General features: G+C 50.8%; 1 protein-coding gene across 2 annotated transcripts; it reads left to right on the top strand.

Moving 5' to 3' along the window:
- Nucleotides 1-16,032: 16,032 nt before the first annotated feature.
- On the top strand, nucleotides 16,033-21,144 carry PODNL1 (podocan like 1). 2 transcript variants are annotated; one of them, XM_072787033.1, is made up of 10 exons: nucleotides 16,033-16,243; nucleotides 16,410-16,634; nucleotides 17,161-17,254; nucleotides 17,548-17,612; nucleotides 17,731-17,840; nucleotides 18,148-18,304; nucleotides 18,571-18,686; nucleotides 19,111-19,768; nucleotides 20,393-20,541; nucleotides 20,690-21,144. In XM_072787033.1, exons 1-10 carry the CDS (start codon nucleotides 16,241-16,243, stop codon nucleotides 20,838-20,840), a joined length of 1,728 nt encoding a protein of 575 aa, XP_072643134.1. In that variant the 5' UTR covers nucleotides 16,033-16,240; the 3' UTR covers nucleotides 20,841-21,144. The 2 variants fall into 2 exon arrangements, with proteins under 2 accessions (XP_072643134.1, XP_072643135.1); XM_072787034.1 differs by having other exon boundaries at nucleotides 18,235-18,304.
- The last annotated feature ends 378 nt before the right edge of the window (nucleotides 21,145-21,522 follow it).

Here is a 21,522-nt window from a genome sequence, read left to right on the forward strand (position 1 = left end):
AGCCCGTGGTCCACACGGGCCGGAGTCCCCACAGCCTCCTCTCCGAAAGCGCGGAGGCCTAGCGAGTATCCTGGGGCCGTCCGGCCAGGCCTACGAAAGGGATTTGCAAAAAAGCATGAGATTCGATGAAAACCTCTTTCAGATCGCCTGCGGGCGGCCTGGTGGGATGATGATGATGATAATGATCGCATGGATCGCTTGTATAGCGCTTTACACCATGGTAGCCACGGTTCTGAGCTTACAGTAATTCTACATCGTAGGTCGGTGTTGTGCCCATTTTACAGATGACAGTAATAATAATGATTATTATATTAATCGTCATTAACAATGACGATTGTTGAATGTCTGCTATGAGTATCGTCTTCATGTGCATTTGATCATTTAATCTTACCAACAGTTGTAAATAGGTTCTTTTATTATGTCATTTTACACAGGATGAAACTTAGGGGCTTACAGTGTAGTGTGCTGAGTACCTGACATGCGTACACCTCAACTGTGACTATAATCAGGGAGGAAGTGAATGGATCTTGCTCTTCACGTTCTTCCAGCCTCATGCATTCATTTAGTCAATATTTATTGAGCACCTACTGTGTTCTAGACGCTGGTGAACAAGACAGATGATAAAGAAGGAAATAGATTTCGGATACCTAATTCCAGCAAGGATTAGAAATCAAAAGAAAGGAAGAAGGCTGCTCAAGGCAATCAAAGAGGAGCTCTGTGCAGGTGAGGAAGAGGAATATTCTAGGAAAGGCCAAGCCTTCAGAGGGATGAGGGTGGCTTGACCGAGAGACCACAAAAAGGCCAGTTGGGCCAAAGTAGAAATGAGCAAGGAAAAGAGACAAAGCACCAGAAAGCAGGCAGGGAGTGTTGGTAAGCAAGAGAGTTGGATTTTACTTTTAAGCATAAAGAGAAGTCTCTGGAGATTTTTAGTAAATGATGGAATCTGATATGAGAGTTAAAAGATCATTGTGATCCATAGGGCGCCTCACTGGCTCAGCGGGTAGAGCATGCAACTCTTGATCTCAGGGCCTGGAAGTCAAGCCCTGTGTTGGGTGAAGAGATTACTTAAAACAAAAACAAAAACAAAAACAAAACTAACAATAAAAGATCATTGTGATCCAAAGAATTAAATAAATACCAATCAGTCCATACTGGTATAAATAAATGATTGAATAAAAAATGAGGGAAAAGAGAACACCCATCCATATAGAAGATGTGCAATTAATAAGTAAAAAAGAGGGGATCCCTGGGTGCGGCTCAGCGGTTTGGCGCCTGTCTTTGGCCCAGGGCGCGATCCTGGAGTCCCGGTATCGAGTCCCACGTCGGGCTCCTGGCATGGAGCCTGCTTCTCCCTCCTCCTGTGTCTCTGCCTCTCTCTCTCTCTGTCTATCATAAATAAATAAATAAATAAATAAATAAATAAATAAATAAATAAATCTTAAAAAAAAGGTAAAAAAGGAATGAGGGAAATAGAAAATCATTATCAGGCAAACAACATGGTTATAATTGCAGCAGGCAAGATCTATTAATGAGTGCTAAAATTACTGGATGAAACTTTAAGGAGAAATGGGACATTTGCTTACCATAAAAGCATCTCTCCTGAAATATTTATTAATTACTGGATTTTTAAGAATATATGTCCACAGGGGTGCCTGGGTGGCTTACTAGGTTAGGTGTCCAACTCCTGATTTTGCTCAGGTCATGATCTCAGGGTTGTGGGATCAAGTGCTCTCTCTCTCTCTCACTCTCTCTTTCAAAAAAAAAAAAAAATGTCCACACAATGTATGCTATTACTCCTTTCAAGAGGTGGAGCTTAACTCACCTTATTGGGTGTGGGCAGGATTTAGTGACTTGTTTCTAAGGAATAAAAGTATGGAAAAGGCAAAAAGTAACTTGACAGCGGAGAAACCTGGCAGATACTACCTCAACCAACATTACATTATCATCACAGCAATGAGTCATCTGCATGGACCTCTGATATGACGTGAAGAGTACACGACACTCTCTGGTACTGTCCCCCAAACCCATAACTTCAGTCTACTCAGGAGAAAACATCAGATGTTTGTCCCAAATTGGGGGACATTCTACAAAAAACCTGACTGGGACACTTCAAAAATGTCAAGGTCAGGGCAGCCCGGGTGACTCAGCGGTTTAGTGCAGCTTTCAGTCCAGGTTGAGATCCTGGAGACCCAGATTGAGTCCCACATAGGGCTCCCTGCATGAAGCCTGCTTCTCCCTCTTCCTGTGTCTCTGCCTCTCTCTCTGTGTGTCTCATGAATAAATAAAAATCTTTTTAAAAAAATGTCAAGGTCATAAAGGGCACCTGGGTGGCTCAATCAGTTTAAGTGTCCAACTGTTGGTTTCAGCTCAGGTCAGGTCATAATCTCAGGGTCCTGAGATTGAGCCCCATATTGGGCTCTATGCTCAGCGTGGAGTCTGCTTGAGATTCTCTCTTTCCCTCTGCCCCTCCCCTTCACTTGCTCTCTCTCTCTCATAAATAAATAAATAAATAAATAAATAAATAAATAAATAAATAAATAAATCTTGAAAAAAATGTCAAGGTCACGAGAAACAGAGCATGACCAAGACATTGGGATGGATTAGAGAAGTCTTAGGAGGCATGATAAATGAAATGTGATGTCCTGGATGGGATCCTGGAACTGAAAAGGACATCAGAGAGAAAACTGGTGTAATTCATATTAAATGTGTAGTTTAGTGAATACCAATGTTAGTTAATCTCTTAGTTGTGACAATTATAGCACCGTTATGCAAGATGTTAACATTCAGGCCAGTGGGGTGAAGGATAGACAAGAAGTTGGCAAATTTGCAGGGTGCCAACCTTGCAAATTATCTTAGTCCATTGAGCTGCCATACTAAAAATGCTATAGACTGGGTGATTTTTTTTTTTTAAGATTTTATTTATTTGAGAGAGACAGAGAACGAGCAGGGAGGAGGGGCAGAAGGAGACAGAAACAAACTCCCCGCTGAGTAGGGAGTCCGATGTGGGGCTCAATCCCAGGACTCTGAGATCATGACCCAAGCTAAAGGCAGACGCTTAACCAACTGAGCCACCGAGGTGGCCAGACTGGGTAAATTTATGACAAACATTTATTTCTCATGGTTCTGGAGGCTGGGAGGTCCAAGACCAAGGCACTGACATAGCCAGTATCTGGTGAGGGACCACTTCCTAGATTAAATATAGGCTTTTCCTCGACCTATGATCACATGGCTGAGAGAGACAGGGAGAGAGAGAGAGAGAGCACGCAGAATCATGTGAACACCAGCTCCCCTAATAAGGCCCTAATCCCACTCATGAAGGCTCCATCTCATGACCTAGTCACCTCCCAAAGGTCCCACCTTCTAATACCATCACATTGAGGGTTAGGTTTCAACCTATGCATTTAGAGGAGACAGAGACATTTAGTCCGTAGCACAAATCTTCTGTAAATTGAAAATTATTTCAGAGACACCTGGGTGGCTCAGCGGTTGAGCTTCTGTCTTTGGCTCAGGGCGTGATCCCAGGGCTCTGGGATCGAGTCCCACATCAGGCTCCCTGTGAGGAGCCTGCTTCTCCCTCTGCCTATGTCTCTGCCTCTCTCTCTGTCTCTCATGAATAAATAAAATATTTTTTTAAAAAAAGGACAGAAAAGAAAATTATTTCAAATTTTCAAAATTTTTGAAGAGTTTTGGTAAGGGGCGCCTGGGTGGCTCAGTGGGTTAAATGTCTGCTTTTGGCTCAGGTCATGATCTCAGGGGCCTGGAATGGAGCCACATGTCCGGCGCTCTGCTGAGCTGAGTTCGCTTCTCCCTCTCCCTCTGTCCCTTCCCTGCTTGTGCTTTTTGTCTCATTCTCACTCTCTCAAATAAATAAATAAAATATTTTAAAAAGATAAAAGAGTTTTGATGAAAGGTCATTTGGCTTCTGTGTGGGCAAGAATGGCCTCAGGGAGTCCAGAGGGAAAAGTTATAGTGGCTTGGATTCAGGTAATAGCATGGAGATGGAGAAAAGTGGCCATATTTGGAACCAATGGGTCATGTTCACAGACCAGGTATTGGAGTGGAGACCAGAAGGGGACCAGAGATTGTTGTAGCACCTGAGTGGATAGTGAGTTCCAGCTTCTCTACATCCTTGCCAACACTGGTTATCTTCTGTTTTTTTTTTTTTTTTTTTAAGATTTTTAAAATTTTTATTTATTCATGAGACATACAGAGAGAGGCAGAGACATAGGCAGAGGGAGAAGTAGGCTCCCTGCGGACAGCTTGATGTGGGACTTGACCCCAGGACCCCGGGTCTCATGACCTGAGCCAAAGGCAGACACTCAACCACTGGGCGACCCAGGTGCCCCTATCTTCTGTTTTTTTTTTGTTGTTGTTGTTACAACCCGACCCAATGGATGTGATCATTTATGTTTTTTGTTTTTTTTTAAGATTTTATTTATTTATTCATGAGAGACACAGAGAGAGTGAGAGAGGCAGAGACACAGGCAGAGGGAGAAGCAGGCCCCATGCCGGGAGCCCGGGACCTGATCCTGGGACCCCAGGATCACGCCCCTGGCCAAAGGCAGGCGCTAAACTGCTGAGCCACCCAGGGATCCCCGATCATTTACTTTTAAATAGGTATTACCTTCACACAGTTTGAAATTCAACACAGAGAAGACATAAAATGGGTAATAAGCATGAGAAAAGATGTTTGACATTCTTAGTCCTCAAAGAAATACAAATAAAGTCACCATGACAGACCCACCAAAATGGCTAAAATTGAAGGCTGACCACACCAAGGGTCGACAAGGACATGAAAGAACTGAGACCCTCATAGACCACCTGTGGTAGTGGAAAATGGCACAACCACTTTGGAACAGTTTGACAGTTTCTTGAAAGGTTAAAAGTAGAGGTGTCTGGGTGACTCAGGTGGTGAAACATCTGCCTTCCGCTCAGGTCATGACCCCTGGATCCTCAGATGGAGCTCCTTGTTGGGCTCTCTGCTCAGCAGGGAGCCTGCTTCTCTTTCACTCCCTGTTTCCCCTCTCTCATATGTGTGCTCTCTCTCTCTATATATATTTTTTTAAATATTTGATTTATTCATGAGAGACACAGAGAAAGAAAGGCAGAGACATAGGAGGAAGGAGAATCAAGCTCCCCTGAGGAAGTCCGATGTGGGACTCGATCCCTGAACTCCAGGATCACACCCTGAGCCGAAAGCAGAGCTTAACTACTGAGCCATCCAGGCATCCCTCTCTCTCATTCTCTCTCTCTCTCAAATAAATAAACAAATAAATCTTTTTTTAAAAGTTAAATGTACACTTACTGTACCATTCAGCCATTTCACTCTTACGTATCTACCCAAGAGAATTTCTCTAAGACATGTTTACTCAAAGACTTGCTCAGGACTGTTCACAGAAGTTTCATGTAATAGCCTGAAGTAGGAAAGAAATAGAAGTCCATCAACATATGATAAACAAATGGTGGCCCATCCAAATAATATAAAAGAACAAATTATATTACACCTAAAACTCATGTTCTATGTCAATTATATCTCAAATTTTCAAAATGTTAAAATAAACTTTAAAAGAAGAATGAGCAATCAATGCATGTAGCACAGATGAATCTAAAACTAACTGTCCCAAATGGAAGAAGCCAGATACCACAGACTACATACTCTGTGATTCAATTTTTTTAAAAAACATTTATTTACTCATGAGATACACACAGAGAGAGACAGAGACACAGGCAGAGAGAGAAGCAGGCTCCATGCAGGGAGCCCAATGTGGGGCTCGATCCCGGGACTCCTGGGATCACTCCCTGGGCCGAAGGCAGATGCTCAACCGCTGAGCTAGCTACCCAGGCATCCCCATGATTCAATTAATATTAATTTCTAGGAAATGCAACCTGACCTGTAGTGACAGTAGATCTGTGGTTGCCTGGGGTTGGGCGTAAAGGGTGGGAGGAGGGAGGGCTGACCAAGGCTCAGAAGAATACTTTTGGAGGTGATGGAAATGTTCATCAACTGGTTATGGTTTCATAGGGGCATGCATGCTGAGGTTTGGAATGATGGGGTTTTTTGACTTTTGTTTTGTTTTAAGACTATTTTATTTGAGAGAGAGAAAGCAAGAGAGCATGAGCAAGTGGGAGGGGCAGAGGGAGAGGGAGAAGCAGGTTCCCTGCTGAGCAGGGAGCCCAACCCAGGGCCCGATCCCAGGACCCTGGGATCACAACCCTAGCTGAAAGCAGACGCTTAACTGACTGAGCCACCCAGGTGGCTGGAATGATGAGTTTTGACTCAAGTAGACTTTAAGACGTTTTCATTCTGGGGGTGCCTGGGTGGCTCAGTCGGTTGAGTGTCTGATTCTTGATTTCGGCTCAGGTTATGATCTTAGGGTTGTGAGATGGAGCACCATGTCTGGCACTGTGCTCAGCAAGAAGTCTGCTTGAGATTCTCTCTCTCCTTTCCCTCTGCCCTTTGCCCCACCTACATGCTCTCTCTCGCTCACTCTCGCTCTCTCTCTCTCTCTCTCAAATAAATAAATAAAAATAAAAATAAAATATTTAAAAATTTTCATTCTGTTGTATGTCATGTATACCTCAGTCCAGTTTTTCTTTCTCTTAATTCAACAAGGATATAACGTAGCAAACCGCCCCCCCTCAGCCCCAGGTACTCAATTCTTTCCCCAGAAATAGCTGATACCTTTCTTAATTTATGAAAATGATCAAAATTGTCATCCTTGCTCTGTACCTTTTTTATCCTTCAAGATTAGCCCTACTCACACTAATCCATATAATGATTTGAATGGTGATCCGCAAAAGGATATCCTGATGTTCAAACCTGCTGAACATGTGAATATGACCTTATTTGGAAAAAATTTTTGTAATTAAGTTAAAGATGTTGAGATTATCCTGGATTAAGTGGCTGGGCCCTAAATCCCATGATCAGACTCCTTATAAGAGAGAGGAGGAGGGACACACACACACATACACACACACGAAAAAGCCACATGGAAATTGAGGCAGAGATTACAGTGACGCAGCAACAGACCCAAGAACATCAAAGATTACTAGCAACCACCAGAAGCTGGAAGAGACACAAGGAAGGAAACTCCAGAAGGAATGACTATGCCAACACCTTGACTTTGGACTTCTAGTCTCTCCAAGTCCAAATAAATAATTTGAACTTCTGAAATGAATAAATGTCTGTTCTTTTAAGCTACTTTGTAGTCATTGGTACAACAGCTCTGGGAAACTAATACATTATGTATAGATCAAGTCCCTTATGTGTCCTAGATCTTGGTCTCTATTATTACTATTTTTTAAAAGATTTTATTTATTCATTCATGAGAGTCACAGAGAGAGGCAAAGACATAGGCAGAGGGGGAAGCAGGCTCCCTGGGGGGACCCTGATGCAGATTCAATCTTAGGAACCCAAATCACCCCCTGAGCCAAAGGCAGACACTCAACCCCTGAGCCACTCAGGTGTCCCTTGGTCTCTATTATTTTAAATAAGACATTTCTTGTTTGTTTATTCCTCTCTTGTGGGATTTTTTTCATTTGGTCACACCACAGATGTTCACTGATAACCTGGTATGTACTAGACGCTGTTCTAGGTGCCGGGGGCAGAGGTGACTATGGCCAAGTGCCCACCTCCACGGATGTGCCCACCATGGATAGTGGGCAAATATATAAATCAGGATGTTTGAAATACCAGGAAGAAAAATAGGCAGGGAAGAAGAGAGAGACAAAAATGTTGCTTCTAGGGGATCCCTGGGTGGCGCAGCGGTTTGGCGCCTGCCTTTGGCCCAGGGCGCGATCCTGGAGACCCAGGATCGAATCCCACGTCGGGCTCCCGGTGCATGGAGCCTGCTTCTCCCTCTGCCTGTGTCTCTGCCTCTCTCTCTCTCTCTCTGTGACTATCATAAATAAATAAAAAAAAAAAAAAATGTTGCTTCTAGGGCAGCCCTGGTGGCGCAGTGGTTTAGGCCGCCTGCAGCCCAGGGCATGATTCTAGAGACCCCGGATCGAGTCCCATGTCAGGCTCTCTGCATGGAGCCATGGAGCCTGCTTCTCCCTCTGCCTGTGTCTCTGCCCCCCCTCCCCCCGTCTCTATGAATAAATAAATAAATAAATCTTTTAAAAAAATGTTGCTTCTGATCGGGGGTTTTGGTGAGGGGCTCTCTGAGGAAGTGATGTGAGTTAAAATTGCAAGCTGTGTGGGATCCAGGGCAGGAGAGAATTTTCACTGTAATAAAAGAGCCCCACAGGGAACGTCCTTGCACATATCTGTTACTGGCTTTGTAAGAGCTTTTCCAGAATAGGGGCACCGGTGGCTCAGTCGGTTAAGTGTCTGCCTTGAGCTCAGGTCATGGTCTCGGGTTCAAGTCATGATCTTGGGGCCCTGGGATCCAGCCCAGCATCATCAGGGCTCCCTGCTTAGTGGGAAGCGTGCTTCTCCCTTTCCCTTTGCCCCTCCCCCACTTATACATTCTCTCAAATAAAATATTTTTAAAAAGTGTTTTTTCAGGGGGATGCCCGGGTGGCTCAACAGTTTAGCGCCAGCCTTCGGCCTAGGGCATGATCCCAGAGCCCCGGGATCAAGTCCCACATCTGGCTCTCTGCAAGGAGCCTGCTTCTCCTTCTGCCTGTGTCTCTGCCTCTCTCTGTGTGTCTCTCATGAATAAATAAATAAATAATCTTTTTTAAAAAGTTTTTTTTTTTTTTTTTCCCAGAATAGACTTCTGGTCCTTGAGTGCTGCAGAGACAGTAATACTCCAAATATTCCAAATTGCTCCTCCCCACCCCCCAACCCCTACCCTCACTTTCTCTGTCCCTTGCTATCAGGCAGGACTATGTGACTAATCCTGGCCAATGAAGTGGGAGCAGAAGGGTTAGATGGTACTTTTGGGTGGAAACCCTGAGAAAGTTGACTTGGGAGTGCTGTCCCTGTTTCCATGGTGCCCAGGAACCAAAGTTTGGGGGCTGCTGTTCAAAACGGGGCAGCTTCTGTTGGGCTGGATCCCTGAGGGGCCAAGTGGCTCAGAGACCTCGCTGATTGGTTGGGATCATATTGTGTGATGACCAACTCTGGTGTTAGTCACTGACTTTTGAGGCTGTTTGCTACACAGAATGATCTTTTCTGCCCGACTAATACACATGTGAAACAGAACCAATATCTGTATGTGATATATTTTATATAGATATCCTTTATCCTTTATATATATGTCTATGTATGTATATCCTTTTCTACGTGCACATATGAAACAGAACCAATAAAATAGATATTTCTATATCTATCTCCTATCATGTTTATCTTTCATATATATATCCTCATATATACAGATGCACATATCATTTTATATTTTTTCTTTTTTTTAAGGTTTTATTTATTTATTCATGAGAGACACATAGAGAGAGAGGTGCAGAGACACAGGCAGAGGGAGGAGCAGGCTCCATGCAGGGAGCCCGATGCGGGACTTGAACCTGGGACTCCAGGATCATGCCCTGGGCTGAAGGCAGGCGCTAAACCGCTGAGCCACCAGGGATCCCCATATTTTTTTCTTTTGATCTCTATCTATAGATCTATCTCTATTGACTGACCTATCTATATCTCTATATCTCATCTATTGTCTATCTATAGAAAGAGAGATTTATGATGAGGACTTGCCTATGTGATTATGGAGGCTGAGAAGTCTTGTAATGTGCCATTGGCAAGCTGGAGACCCAGGAGCCTCATGGTAAAATTCCAGTCTGGGTGGGCATCAAGGCCTGAGAACCTGGGTTGCTGATTGTGTGAATCCCAAAGCCCAGTCCAAGGGCAGGAGAAGGCCAGGGTCCTACTCAAAAGTCAGACCAGAAGAAAAAAGGGCCAGTTCTTCCACTTGAAAAAGGACTTCGGCTGCCTCCATTTGGACCTCGAATTTTCCAAGTTGACTTCTTTCCAGCTTGTCTCTTGGGTCAGGTGGGAAACCCTGAGGGCAAAGCCTCGAATTTTCCAAGTTGACTTCTTTCCAGCTTGTCTCTTGGGTCAGGTGGGAAACCCTGAGAGCAAAGCCTCCCATGATGGGAACTGAATCTACCCCCTCAAGTATAAGAACCATCCTGAGCCAGCAAGACCCCATCCACGATTGACTCCAAAATAATGATCGAGGGGGACCTGGGTGGCTCAGTGGTTGAGCATCTGCCTTTGACTTAGGGAGTGATCCCGGGGTCCCAGGATCGAGTCCCACATCAGGCTCCCTGCGGAGAGCCTGCTTTTCCCTCTGCTTGTGTCTCTGCCTCTGTGTGTGTGTGTTTCTCATGAATAAATAAATAAAATCTTAAAAAAAAAACACAATGATTGATGTGACCTTCACTGACCACCTGCAGGTACTGAACCACCTTTGCCCCACGTTTTCCTTCTATAAGCCTGGAAGTATTTTCTGCATTTGGGAGACTGTCTTTAAGACAGTCCGCTGTCGGGGATCCCTGGGTGGCGCAGCGGTTTGGCGCCTGCCTTTGGCCCAGGGCACGATCCTGGAGACCCGGGATCGAATCCCACGTCGGGCTCCCGGTGCATGGAGCCTGCTTCTCCCTCTGCCTGTGTCTCTGCTTCTCTCTCTTTCTCTCTCTGTGAATATCATAAATAAATAAAAATTAAAAAAAAAAAGAATCTGTAAAAAAAAAAAGACAGTCCGCTGTCTTTCCCAGCGTTGGCCTCACTGAAATAAATTCCTTTCCCTGCTTTTGGATTTTGTCAGCGGCAAGTGGCTAAACCTGGTCTTTTTGGGACCCCAGGAACCAGATGCTCTCGCACCCCTGAACCCTGGCCACACCTCTGCTTTTTGTTCTGTCAGGCTCTCCATGGTTTGAATGATGCCCATCCACACTGGGGAGGGCAATCTATGTTACAGAGTTCACCGATTCAAATTCTAATCTCCTCTGGAAACAGCCTCACAGAAGCACCCAGAGATCATGTTTAATCTGGGCACCCCATGGCCCAAGATCATTTTATGATATAACCTTGCACTTGACCTATACATTTAACCATCCCAAGCACATGGCAGGCACATTTTCAGTTGTACCAGATACTTTCAGATTCCTCTTCTCTTTCTGACCCTCCTTCTCCATGACCACTGCTGGCTCCCTTCTGCCCACCCCTCAGGCATAAGCCATCCTCAACAGTTTCTCTTGGTCTCCCTTCTCATTTTATACTTTCTCCTTGGGTAATGCCATCCGAGCCATGGCTTCAGCTCTCACTCTGTGGAGAGCCTCCGTATTCTTTAGGATTAGAGTACATTGTTTTTCCAAAGGAGAAAAAAAGAGAAATGGTGGCTTATACATGAGAGACATCTGGGGTGCCTGGGTGGCCCAGTTGGTTAGATGTCCAACTCTTGGTTTTGGCTCAGGTCACCATCTTGGGATAGTGATCTGGGGGCTATGAGGTGGAGCCACACATCAGGCTCTGCGCTCAGCACAGAATCTGCTTAAGAGGGATGCCTGGGTGGCTCAGTGGTTGAACGCCTGCCCTGGCCTAGGTCATGATCCTGGAGTCCCTGGATTGAGTCCCACATCGGGCTTCCTGCATGGAGCCTGCTTCTCTCTCTGCCTCTCTATGACTCTCATAAATAAATAAATAAATAATCTTAAAAAAAAATAAAAGAATCTGCTTAAGATTCTCTCTCCCTCTACCCCTCCACCTCTCTCTCTCTCAAATAATAAATAAATAAATCTTAAAAAAAATCTTTAAGCCTCATGGGGTCCCAAAGGCCTAACCATGAGAGTTTCTCTGCTTTTGTCAGATATGCCTCCCTACTCCAGCTGGAGGGAGAGGCTCCCCATCTAGCTAGCTCCTCTATCAGATCAGCTGCACCCCATCTGGTCCTTGGCCTAATTGAGTTCACCTCTCTGCCAGCCTGAGAAACTATCCAAACATGTCAATCATATCCTCCCATGGGAACCAGAGGTCACCTGTCCCTTTGTCACTACAAAACCTGCCTGCCACAGCTCCTGCTTCTTAATATTTTTTCTTCATGAAAAAAAAATTTATACCGGCTTCTTGGTGATGATATCCAAGATTCACACTAATTTAAGCAGATTATTTTATGAATAAGCAATTTTCATGAGTAAATTTTGGAGGCCACAATTGAAATAAATATGCTTATTTTATTTAAAGATTATGCTTATTATTTTTAAAGATTTTATTTATTTATTCATGAGACACACACACAGAGGCAGAGACACAGGCAGAGGAAGAAGCAAGTTCTATGCAGGGAGCCTGATGTGGGACTCAATCCTGGGACTCCAGGATCACACCCTGGGCCGAAGGCAGGCACTAAACTGCTGAGCCACCCAGGGATCCCCAAAAATGCTAATTTTAATTGTGAATTTAGTGACTAGGCTAGTGCTTTGACTCTGTTTCTTGACTGCTCCCACGTGTGACACCCCTATGTGGTTCTGCATGGCCTCCAGTGTCCTGCCTCTCCTCTGAGCTGTGACTATACATGACTAATAATAAGCCAATGGCAATTTTTTTCTATTCAGGGTTGGGTGTCAGATGCTTGGCCATCTTGTAGCACTTAGAGCAGGAGATCCCTCCTTCATCAACATGGTAAACAGGAGGTAATCAAAACCCTAGTCAGTGCAGGGATGGCTTTCCATCAGATGTGAAATGTAGGTTGCCTCAATCATGGTCACTATTCTCAAGGTAATGTCATGGCCCAAGATGGCTGATGGAGTTCCAGCCATCACATCGACCTTCCAATGATAGGGAGGAGAAATTCACTCCCTTTCCCTCAAAGTTGTACCCACCACTTCTCCTTACACAGTCACATGGCTATACCTAGCTGCAAGAGATGCTGGGAAATGTGGGTCTTTATCTTAGGCAGCCATATGCCCAGCTAACTATCATAATTTTATGGATTTGGCCCAGATCCTGAAGGGTTAATTAGCCAGATGAAGCCTGATTGAGAAGTTTGGCCTCAGTCTGTGTCTTGAGGTTGAATGCCACTAGAGGATGGGGAGGGGCAGGCCCAAGTTATGCCTTGGGATCACTAGTTGGTATTGATTTAGGCTCTTTTCTTTTCTAGTTGCGGAACTACATGTCCCATTATTCTCTTGCTTTCTTTTCTTTCTTTTTTTTTTTTTTTAAGATTTATTTATTTATTTATGATAGACATAGAGAGAGAGAAGCAGAGACACAGGAGGAGGAAGAAGCAGGCTCCATGACAGGATCCTGACGCAGGACTCAATCCCGGGACTCCAGGATCGCGCCCTGGGCCAAAGGCAGGCGCTAAACCGCTGAGCCACCCAGGGATCCCCTTCTCTTGCTTTCTTACACATCAACCCCACCTCCTCCCTGTACCCCCCAACAACCAAAATGAGACCAGATTACTGCACTAGCTAGCTGCCCAGTGTTACTGCAACTTTCCCTTGTCCCCATGACCCTATAGTTCTCCCTACCCTGAAGTCAGAGTCTGAGAGACACCAACACTTCCTCCCCGTGCAAACCTTCCTACACATACAGACACAATCCTACATGCATTCCACAAAGGTGTAATAAATGGTGATTATGCTAGGCTCTACATGGGCCAACTATATTCTTCTACTGTGGTCCCTGCAGAACTCTTTGCTGGGTGGGGGAGGCTGTACTAGGCAGGGCGGGGCAAGACTGGGCTGGGCTGGGCTGGGCTAGGTAGAGAGAAGGGAGTTTGTTTCAGGGAGATAAGGCCAGGGGGTCATTTATAAGAGCAGTGGTTAGGTTCCTAGCCAATCAGCACATTCCATCCTTCTGGCCATGGAGACTGGTTGAGATAGGCATGTGACAAAAGCTAGGCCAGGGAGATTTAAGCTTGAGGCTTTCAGCTTGACTAAAGCTAGGGATGTGCATATGTTGCTGCAGGGGTTATCTTGGCCCTATACAGAGAAGTCTGCTATAGAGCCAAGAGACAGAGGGAGAATCTATCCTAGGACATCATTAAGCCCCTGGATCCAGCTATACCAGAAAGATACATCCGCTAAACATTTCTGTTCATGAGTCAATAAATGGTCTCATTTGCACTAGCCAGTTTGGTTTGGGTTCTCCATCGTTTGCAACTGAAAGAGGCCTGCCAAAAACAGCTTGGTACTCACTGGGGCTAGGATCAATGCAGTAATTCAGTAGCTCTGTGGGGCTAGTCCCATTACTCTGCTAGAGAGACTGGGGAGCTTCTACTCAGTGTCCAAACTAGCAGCCACTGGTCCCACATGGAGAACTTGGGCTGCAGACTATTGTTCTCTGGTTGAAGCTGAGACCTGCCTCCTGCCCTAGCCCTGAGGGACCCTGAGTGCCTCTTGTCATGAGCCCACACAGTCCTGGGCAATGTGGGTAAACAACCACCTTCAAGTTTCTTCCTTTGTGGGCAGGGGCATTAATAATACAGACACACTCTCTTTCCATCATTCTCCCACATCTTGGTTCTTTCCTTTGACCTCCCCCGCTGATGAACTTCACTGCCCCCTGCCCTCCCATAGCAGGTGCTGTCTGGAGCCTGCCCTGCCCCACTCAGGACTCACCATCAGGCACCTATATCTGTTTGGGACAGTGCCTGTTCTACCCAAAGTGCCAGTGAGTTCAGACCCTTCAGGGGCAGCTCTCAACCAGTGTCTAATGGAGGGAGAGAGAGGATCAACATCTCAGCTCCCTCACTCCTCAGGTAGGACATGTGTCCTATGCAATCTCCTGGCATTCCCTAGCAGCACTGAGCCCCACCAGTCTCTGGTGGAAACTTGTTTGATAACAAGAGTGACAAACTGTCCCAATTTGCCCAAGACTAAAGGTTCCCTGGGACACAGGATTTTGAGTGCTAATACTGGCAACCTCCAGGCAAGTTGATTATCCCAGCAATAACTCATCATTGACTGCTTCCTTCCTTCCCTCTGTCATTTCCTTGCTCCCTTTCTTTCTTTTTCTTTTCTTTTTTTTTTTTTAAAGAATTTATTTACTCATGAGAGACACATAGAGAGAGGGAGAGACATAGGCAGAGGGAGAAGCAGGCTCCCTGCAGGGAACCCAGTGCAGAGCTTGGTCCCAGGACCCCGGGATCACGCCCTGAGCCGCTCAGCCACTGAGCCACCCAGGCATCCCCAACTTCTTTCTTCAAGACAAATGTGCTCAATCCTTGTCTCAAGCTCTGCGTCTGGGAACCCACTCCCCACCCCCACCCTCCTTCATTCTCTTCTTGCGGCCCATCAGCTCAGCCACTTGTGAGCTGAGCACTCATGAGGAGCAGATGCGGTGCTTAGAACTTTCTGTTCTCTACCTGGTTTTGCCTCGTGACAGCCCTTTGAGGAAGGAAGGATATGTTGGCATCTGTCTTATATGTGGGAAAACTGAGGTCTGGGCAGGAAAACAATCTGCCTGAATACACCTTGCTGGCAAGTAGGACCTGGGGCAAAGGTCGGCCTCTTCTCTCTTCACTGCTGCTCTGGTGTAGAGGGCGTGAATGGAATGTGTAGGGCGCTGTCCTGCCCATCTCATCTGTGATATCTCATTGAATCCTTATACTGCTCCTGGGAGGTGCGACAACCACTTCCCCACTTTGCAGAGTGGGGAACTAAGGCCCAGGGAGGTGGGAGAGTGCAGGTTCAAGCCCAGGCAGGCTGGCGCTGAGTGCATCTCCCTAACCACCGGGCTGGTGCCTCAATACGTGTAATTTCCTTTCAGGCGGCGGCTGTGGCCATTCAGGGAGGCGGAGGAGGGGCCCAAATGGCAGACCTGGCTGAGAGCCCCCCAGGCTGGCATCTGGGCTGGCAGGCTGAGCCCAGGCCTGCCCTGACCCCTGGCTCCCGGGCCCGTTCCTCGGGGACCCTCCTGTGGCCTGAAGCATCCTCCACTCCTCTGCCCCCACCCCTATTTCTGTGGTTGGCCCAAATACCAGACAGGGCGAATCTTAGCTTTCCCCCAAGCATTCCATCCTCCTGTGGCCCGGCCCAGGCTGGCCGAGGTTACGCAAGCAGAGCTGGGGTGGTTGGTGGGGGTGGGACCGAGGGGACGGGCTGGCCTGTCCTCACCACCCCATCCGGCGGACCCGCCCACCATCCCCAGGGCGGGGAAGGGGGTGGGCCTGCTAGTTCTCCACCACCCCCGGCCCCTGGGAGAACAAGCTGGGTGGAGGGTGGCCTGTGCCAAGAGATGGGGGGCGGTGGCAGCCACGGAAAAGGCTCCAGGAGGTGACTGCCTGGTTTCCATTAGGGAGCCCTGGTCGGCATTTCAGGCAAGACGGCAGAGCTGGGGCTGGCTATGGTAAGGTAGGGTGGGGGTGGGAGGGCAGGGCAGGGCAGGGGAGGGGAGGGAGGGGAGCCTGTCTGCTCCCTCTACCACCCCCACGCCATGTGGGGATGCTCCCATCACCATGGTGACCTGGTGCCGGCCTGGGGACACCCTGACCCATCAGCCCCTCTATTTGCAGCGGCTGAGCCTGCTGCTGCTGCTCCTGCTGCTGCCCGGCCCCCCACCCACACCCGGCATGGAGGACGCCGCCTTCCCCCACCTGGGGGAGAGCTCGCAGCCCCCGCCCCGGGCCTGCCCGCCGCGCTGCTCCTGCCCCCGGGCAGACACGGTGGACTGCAATGGCCTGGACCTGCAGGTGTTCCCAGACAACATTACCAGGGCAGCTCAGCACCTCTCCCTGCAGGTGGGGTGGTGGCAGGGTGAGCATGCAAAGTGCTGGGGTTGAGGCTGATGGGGTCCGTGTGTAGGAATGAGGTGTCGGGCATGCAGGTCTTGGCAAGGGTGGAAGCTGGCCTTGAGGAGAGCGTTGGGGTCTATGTGTTAGGGGCAAGAGGAGGTGGGGGTACAGGTGTTGGAATTAGGAGAGTTTGGAGGTGTTAGAAGTCAATGTCTTGGCAGTTACAGGGATTTTTGGGGTCAGAGTGATGGAGCATTTGGGTCAGTTTGGGGGTGATGGGATATCAGATGTCAATGTCTTTTTGGTTATGGGGTTGTTTGGGGTCAGGTTGATGGGTCTCAGGGGTCAATTACAGGGATGGATGGGGTGCTGGGGGGGCAACATCTCAGTGGTTACAGGGGTTTAGATGCAGGGTAATGGGGCTTTGGGGATCAAGTGTAGGGGTGAGGGGTATCAAAGCTCACTTAAGGTAATGGGGAATCAGGGCTCTGGCCACTCCTTGAGGGCTCAGGGGTGTGAATTTCTCCCCCAGAACAACCAGCTCCAGGAGCTCCCCTACAACGAGCTGTCGCGCCTCCGCAGCCTGCGGACCCTCAACCTCCACAACAATCTCATCTCCTCCGAGGGTGAGGGGTGAGGGGACCTCTGGAGGCGGGAGGCCTCCCCTTCCCTCCCCTGCCGGGTCTGTGGGTAGCTCTGCGGTAGTTCCCAGAACTGCCCTTTGCTGAGCAGGACGGAAACTCAGGGCATGGAGGGGGCTGTGGCTTTTGAGGACAGGCAGGGAGGTGGGTGGGAGGGTGCCTGGAGGAGTCTCTGCCCATCCCCAGACAGGAGCCCTGGGGCAACTGGGAGCACAGACTCCCTCACTGCCCCCATCTGGGCCAGGCCTGGGGTCCCCTCACCACCCGTCCGCTCCCAGGGCTGCCTGATGAGGCCTTCGAGTCCCTCACACAGCTGCAGCACATTTACGTGGCCCACAACAAGGTGAGCATCACAACGTGCCCCCTGGCTTGGCTGGGGTCACATAGCAGAGTGCAGAGGGGACAGCAGGTGGGGGGGGAGAGGGTGAGGCACCAGGACCAGTGTGGCTGTGCTCCTGCAGCTCTCCGTGGCTCCCCAGTTTCTGCCCCGCTCCCTCCGAGTCGCAGACCTGGCTGCCAACCAAGTGACAGAGATCTTCCCGCTTACCTTTGGGGAGAAGCCCGCACTCAGGTAGCCCCCTGGCCCAGCCCAGTCCTCTCAGACCTCAGATACGCCTGGGGCCGCTCCCTAACCTTGGAAGTCTGAGGGGTTGATGAACCTGCCCTGGGGGGCGGGGGGGCCAAGGTGGCAGAGCCCTACCCTGGGGGTGTCTGAGGCAGGAAACCCTGGATGCTCTGTCTGGAGAAGTCGAGACAGAGGCAGCGTGTGCACACACGCATGTGGGCACACTCAAGGCAGATCTGGGGCACCGGGTAGGAATGAGGGGTCGGTGGGAAGGCCAGGGGCAGGCTGGTGGCCGGAGCCTGGCTCCCCTCAGGTCCGTGTACCTCCACAACAACCAGCTGAGCAACGCCGGCCTGCCACCGGACGCCTTCCACGGCTCTGAAGCTGTGGCCACCCTCAGCCTCTCCAGCAACCGGCTCAGCTACTTGCCTCCCAGTCTGCCGCCCTCACTGGAGCGGCTCCACCTGCAGGTACCTCCTCTCCTTCACCTTGCCATCCCCATGTTCCTGCTCCCTGGGTCCCCTTCACCTCTCTCCTGGGGAAGCCCTCCGCTTCCTCCTTCCAGTAGTCAGAAGTAGCTTTGGGTCTTGTCTGTTGGTGTGGGTCATTCACAAGTGCTGTCTGAACAGCCTTGCTAAAGCAAGCTCCTTGGCACTCCCTTACTCAAGAGCCTTCCATAGCTCCCTGCTGCCCTCTCTCCCTGACCCCCAAGTTTCCTTCTGTCTTCCCTTCCCAGAACAACCTCATCTCCAAGGTGCCCCGGGGAGCCCTGAGCCGCCAGACCCACCTCCGTGAACTCTACCTCCAGCACAACCAGCTGACAGACAGCGGCCTGGATGCCACCACTTTCAGGTGGGGCCTGGGACATGGTAGGACAGGGGTGCAGCCTCGTGCTGGCAGGAGGGGTTAAGGTCCAGAGCCTGGGCACCCCAACCCTCTGCCACCCTCTGGTGTAGGACTCCCAAACCGAGGCCTCCTTTGGTGAGCACCTGCCATGCGCCAGGCTCAGCCAAGCACCCAGCAGCCATCCTTGCTCCCGACTACTCTGTGCCTCAGTTTTAAATCCAAACGTCATCAACCCCACATGCCACTCTTGGACCGCAAACGCTGTCCTGCACCTCCCCATCCAGCCCTCAGGCCGGATCTGCCCTGACCTGTCAACTCTTCCGGGCCCAGGCTGGGGTCTCCAGCTGTCAGGACCACTCCCCAAGCCCCACCCCCAGCCCCGCAGGCCCCACCCTGGGCGCGCAGCCGACGGGGTCCTCTCTCCCGCCAGCAAGCTGCGCCACCTCGAGTACCTGGACCTGTCCCACAACCAGCTGGCCTCCGTGCCCGCCGGGCTGCCCCGCACCCTGGCCGTGCTGCACCTGGGCCGCAACCGCATCCGGTGGGTGGAGGCGGCCCGGCTGCGTGGGGCGCGGGGCCTGCGCTACCTGCTGCTGCAGCACAACCAGCTGGGGGCGGAGGGGCTGCCGGCCGGGGCGCTGCGGCCGCTGCGGGGCCTTCACACGCTGCACCTCTACGGCAACGGGCTGCACCGCGTGCCCCCCGCGCTGCCCCGCCGCCTGCGGGCCCTGGTGCTGCCGCACAACCACGTGACCACGCTGGGGGCCCGTGACCTGGCCGGCCTACGGGGCCTGGCCGAGCTCAACCTGGCCTACAACCGGCTGGTCAGCGCCCGCGTGCACCGCCGGGCCTTCCGCCCGCTGCGTGCCCTGCGCAGCCTCGACCTGGCTGGCAACCAGCTGACCCGGCTGCCTGGCGGCCTGCCCGGCAGCCTGCGCACCCTGCGGCTACAGCGCAACCAGCTGCGGGCGCTCGAGCCGGAGCTGCTGGCCGGCCTGGACCAGCTGCGGGAGCTCAGCCTGGCGCACAACCGGCTCCGGATCGGAGACATCGGGCCTGGCACCTGGCATGAACTGCAGGCCCTCCAGGTCAGGGACGGGCTGGGTGGTCGCACTGTCCCTAGACAGTCCCCCCAAACCTCGTGCCTCTCTCGGCATCTGCGTCCGAGGCCCGGAGATGCCCCAAAGGGAGCCCAGCTGATGGGCCTGGGGTTGGAGGAGAGAGCCTCCGGGCCTTTGGCTATGCTGTCCCTGACCCCTGGTCCTCAGCAACCACCGTCCACCTTCCCAGCAAACACAGTGCCTCTAGTTCCTCCAGAACACTCTGGATTCCACAGAGTTTAGAGCATCGGTGGGTGCCAGGTGCCGTTCTCGGCACTGCAGATGCCACCGGGGACAGAACGACACAGACATACTAGTTAGGGAGAAAGCAGTCAATGACCATCATAAATAAACTGTTGGAAGGGCACGAGGTGAGGGAAGCACCACCTTTGTGAATGATCGACTCAACCTGTCCCGCCTCCCAGCACCTAGGTCACGGCCTGCCCCAGAGGCACCTTGGCATACTTCTATCAGGGGGAGGAATTTGGCGGCTGTGGAGGGGCAGAAGGCCCAGGCTGGCATGGTATGCCCAGGAAGAGAGGTTTGGGCCCTGCTGAGTGGATTGCTCGAGGCCTGGGGCCACCATGGCACCATCTCTGCCCTTCTGCCCAGGTGCTCGACCTCAGCCACAACGAGCTATCCTTTGTGCCCCCTGACCTGCCTGAGGCGCTGGAGGAGCTGCACCTGCAGGGCAACCGCATCGGCCACGTGGGCTCTGAAGCCTTCCTCAGCACGCCCCGCCTACGTGCCCTCTTCCTCAGGTGTGCCAGGGCAGTGGGATAGAGTGGGTCCAGGTGTGGGGCGGGGTGCCCCTGGAGGGCTGCAGTGGACCCAAGCAGGTCTGGGTGGGTCAGGATGGTCATGACCCCCTCCCTTTGCACCCACTCTTGTGCCTGCCTCTTGGTCCAGGGCAAATAGGCTTCACATGACCAGCATTGCACCTGAGGCCTTCCTGGGCCTCCTGCACCTGCGTGTGGTGGATACAGCGGGGAACCCTGAACAGGTCCTGGTCCGGCTGCCACCCACCACTCCACGTCAGCCACGGGCAGGGGGCCCCTGAGCCCCAGAGGAACCTAGCAGTGCAGCCCAGACTTCTGGGGTTCTGCTGGGCCGTGGACTGAAGAGACAGTGCCCACCTGGGGCCTCGACTGGGCTCTCTCAGGCCTTGAGGGCTGGGCCGCCTGACCCGTGGCGGCCAGGAACCTGGGGCAAGAGCACCGCCTCCACACACAGGGCGTCCTGGGAGAGGCTGAAGTGCACAGCTTGCACACCAGGCACACAGACAACGCCAACCCTGCCGCATACATGCCCTGCTCCCCCTACAGGTGGAGACAGCAACAATAAAGCCTAACTCTTTCAAGTGCTCACCACCCACCAGGTGCCCTTCACCTTGCAGGAGGGGCTCTCACCATCCCCGCATCCAACTGAGGAAGGGGAGGAGGCTGTGGGAGGCTGAGGGTCAGGCCACTTGGCCCCATAGCCAGCGAGCAGCAGGGCTGGCTCTTAGGGTCACCAGGAACCACCATGTAAAGCCTGACCACATTCAAAAACCCAGACATGCCCAAGGCCACCAGCTACAAAAACACTGGGCACAGCAGACGCCCTGAAGCAGGCCATGGGCCCTCACACACATCCCTGCACAAGCAGGAGAAGCAGACACATCTTTCACAGGCACGCTTCCCCCCACAGCCTGCCCCTCTTGCAGACACCTTGCCAACAACCCCCAGGGGGACTGTGGGGGA

Source organism: Canis lupus, chromosome 19 (genome assembly GCF_048164855.1).
Source record: "Canis lupus baileyi chromosome 19, mCanLup2.hap1, whole genome shotgun sequence".
NCBI lineage: Eukaryota > Metazoa > Chordata > Mammalia > Carnivora > Canidae > Canis > Canis lupus.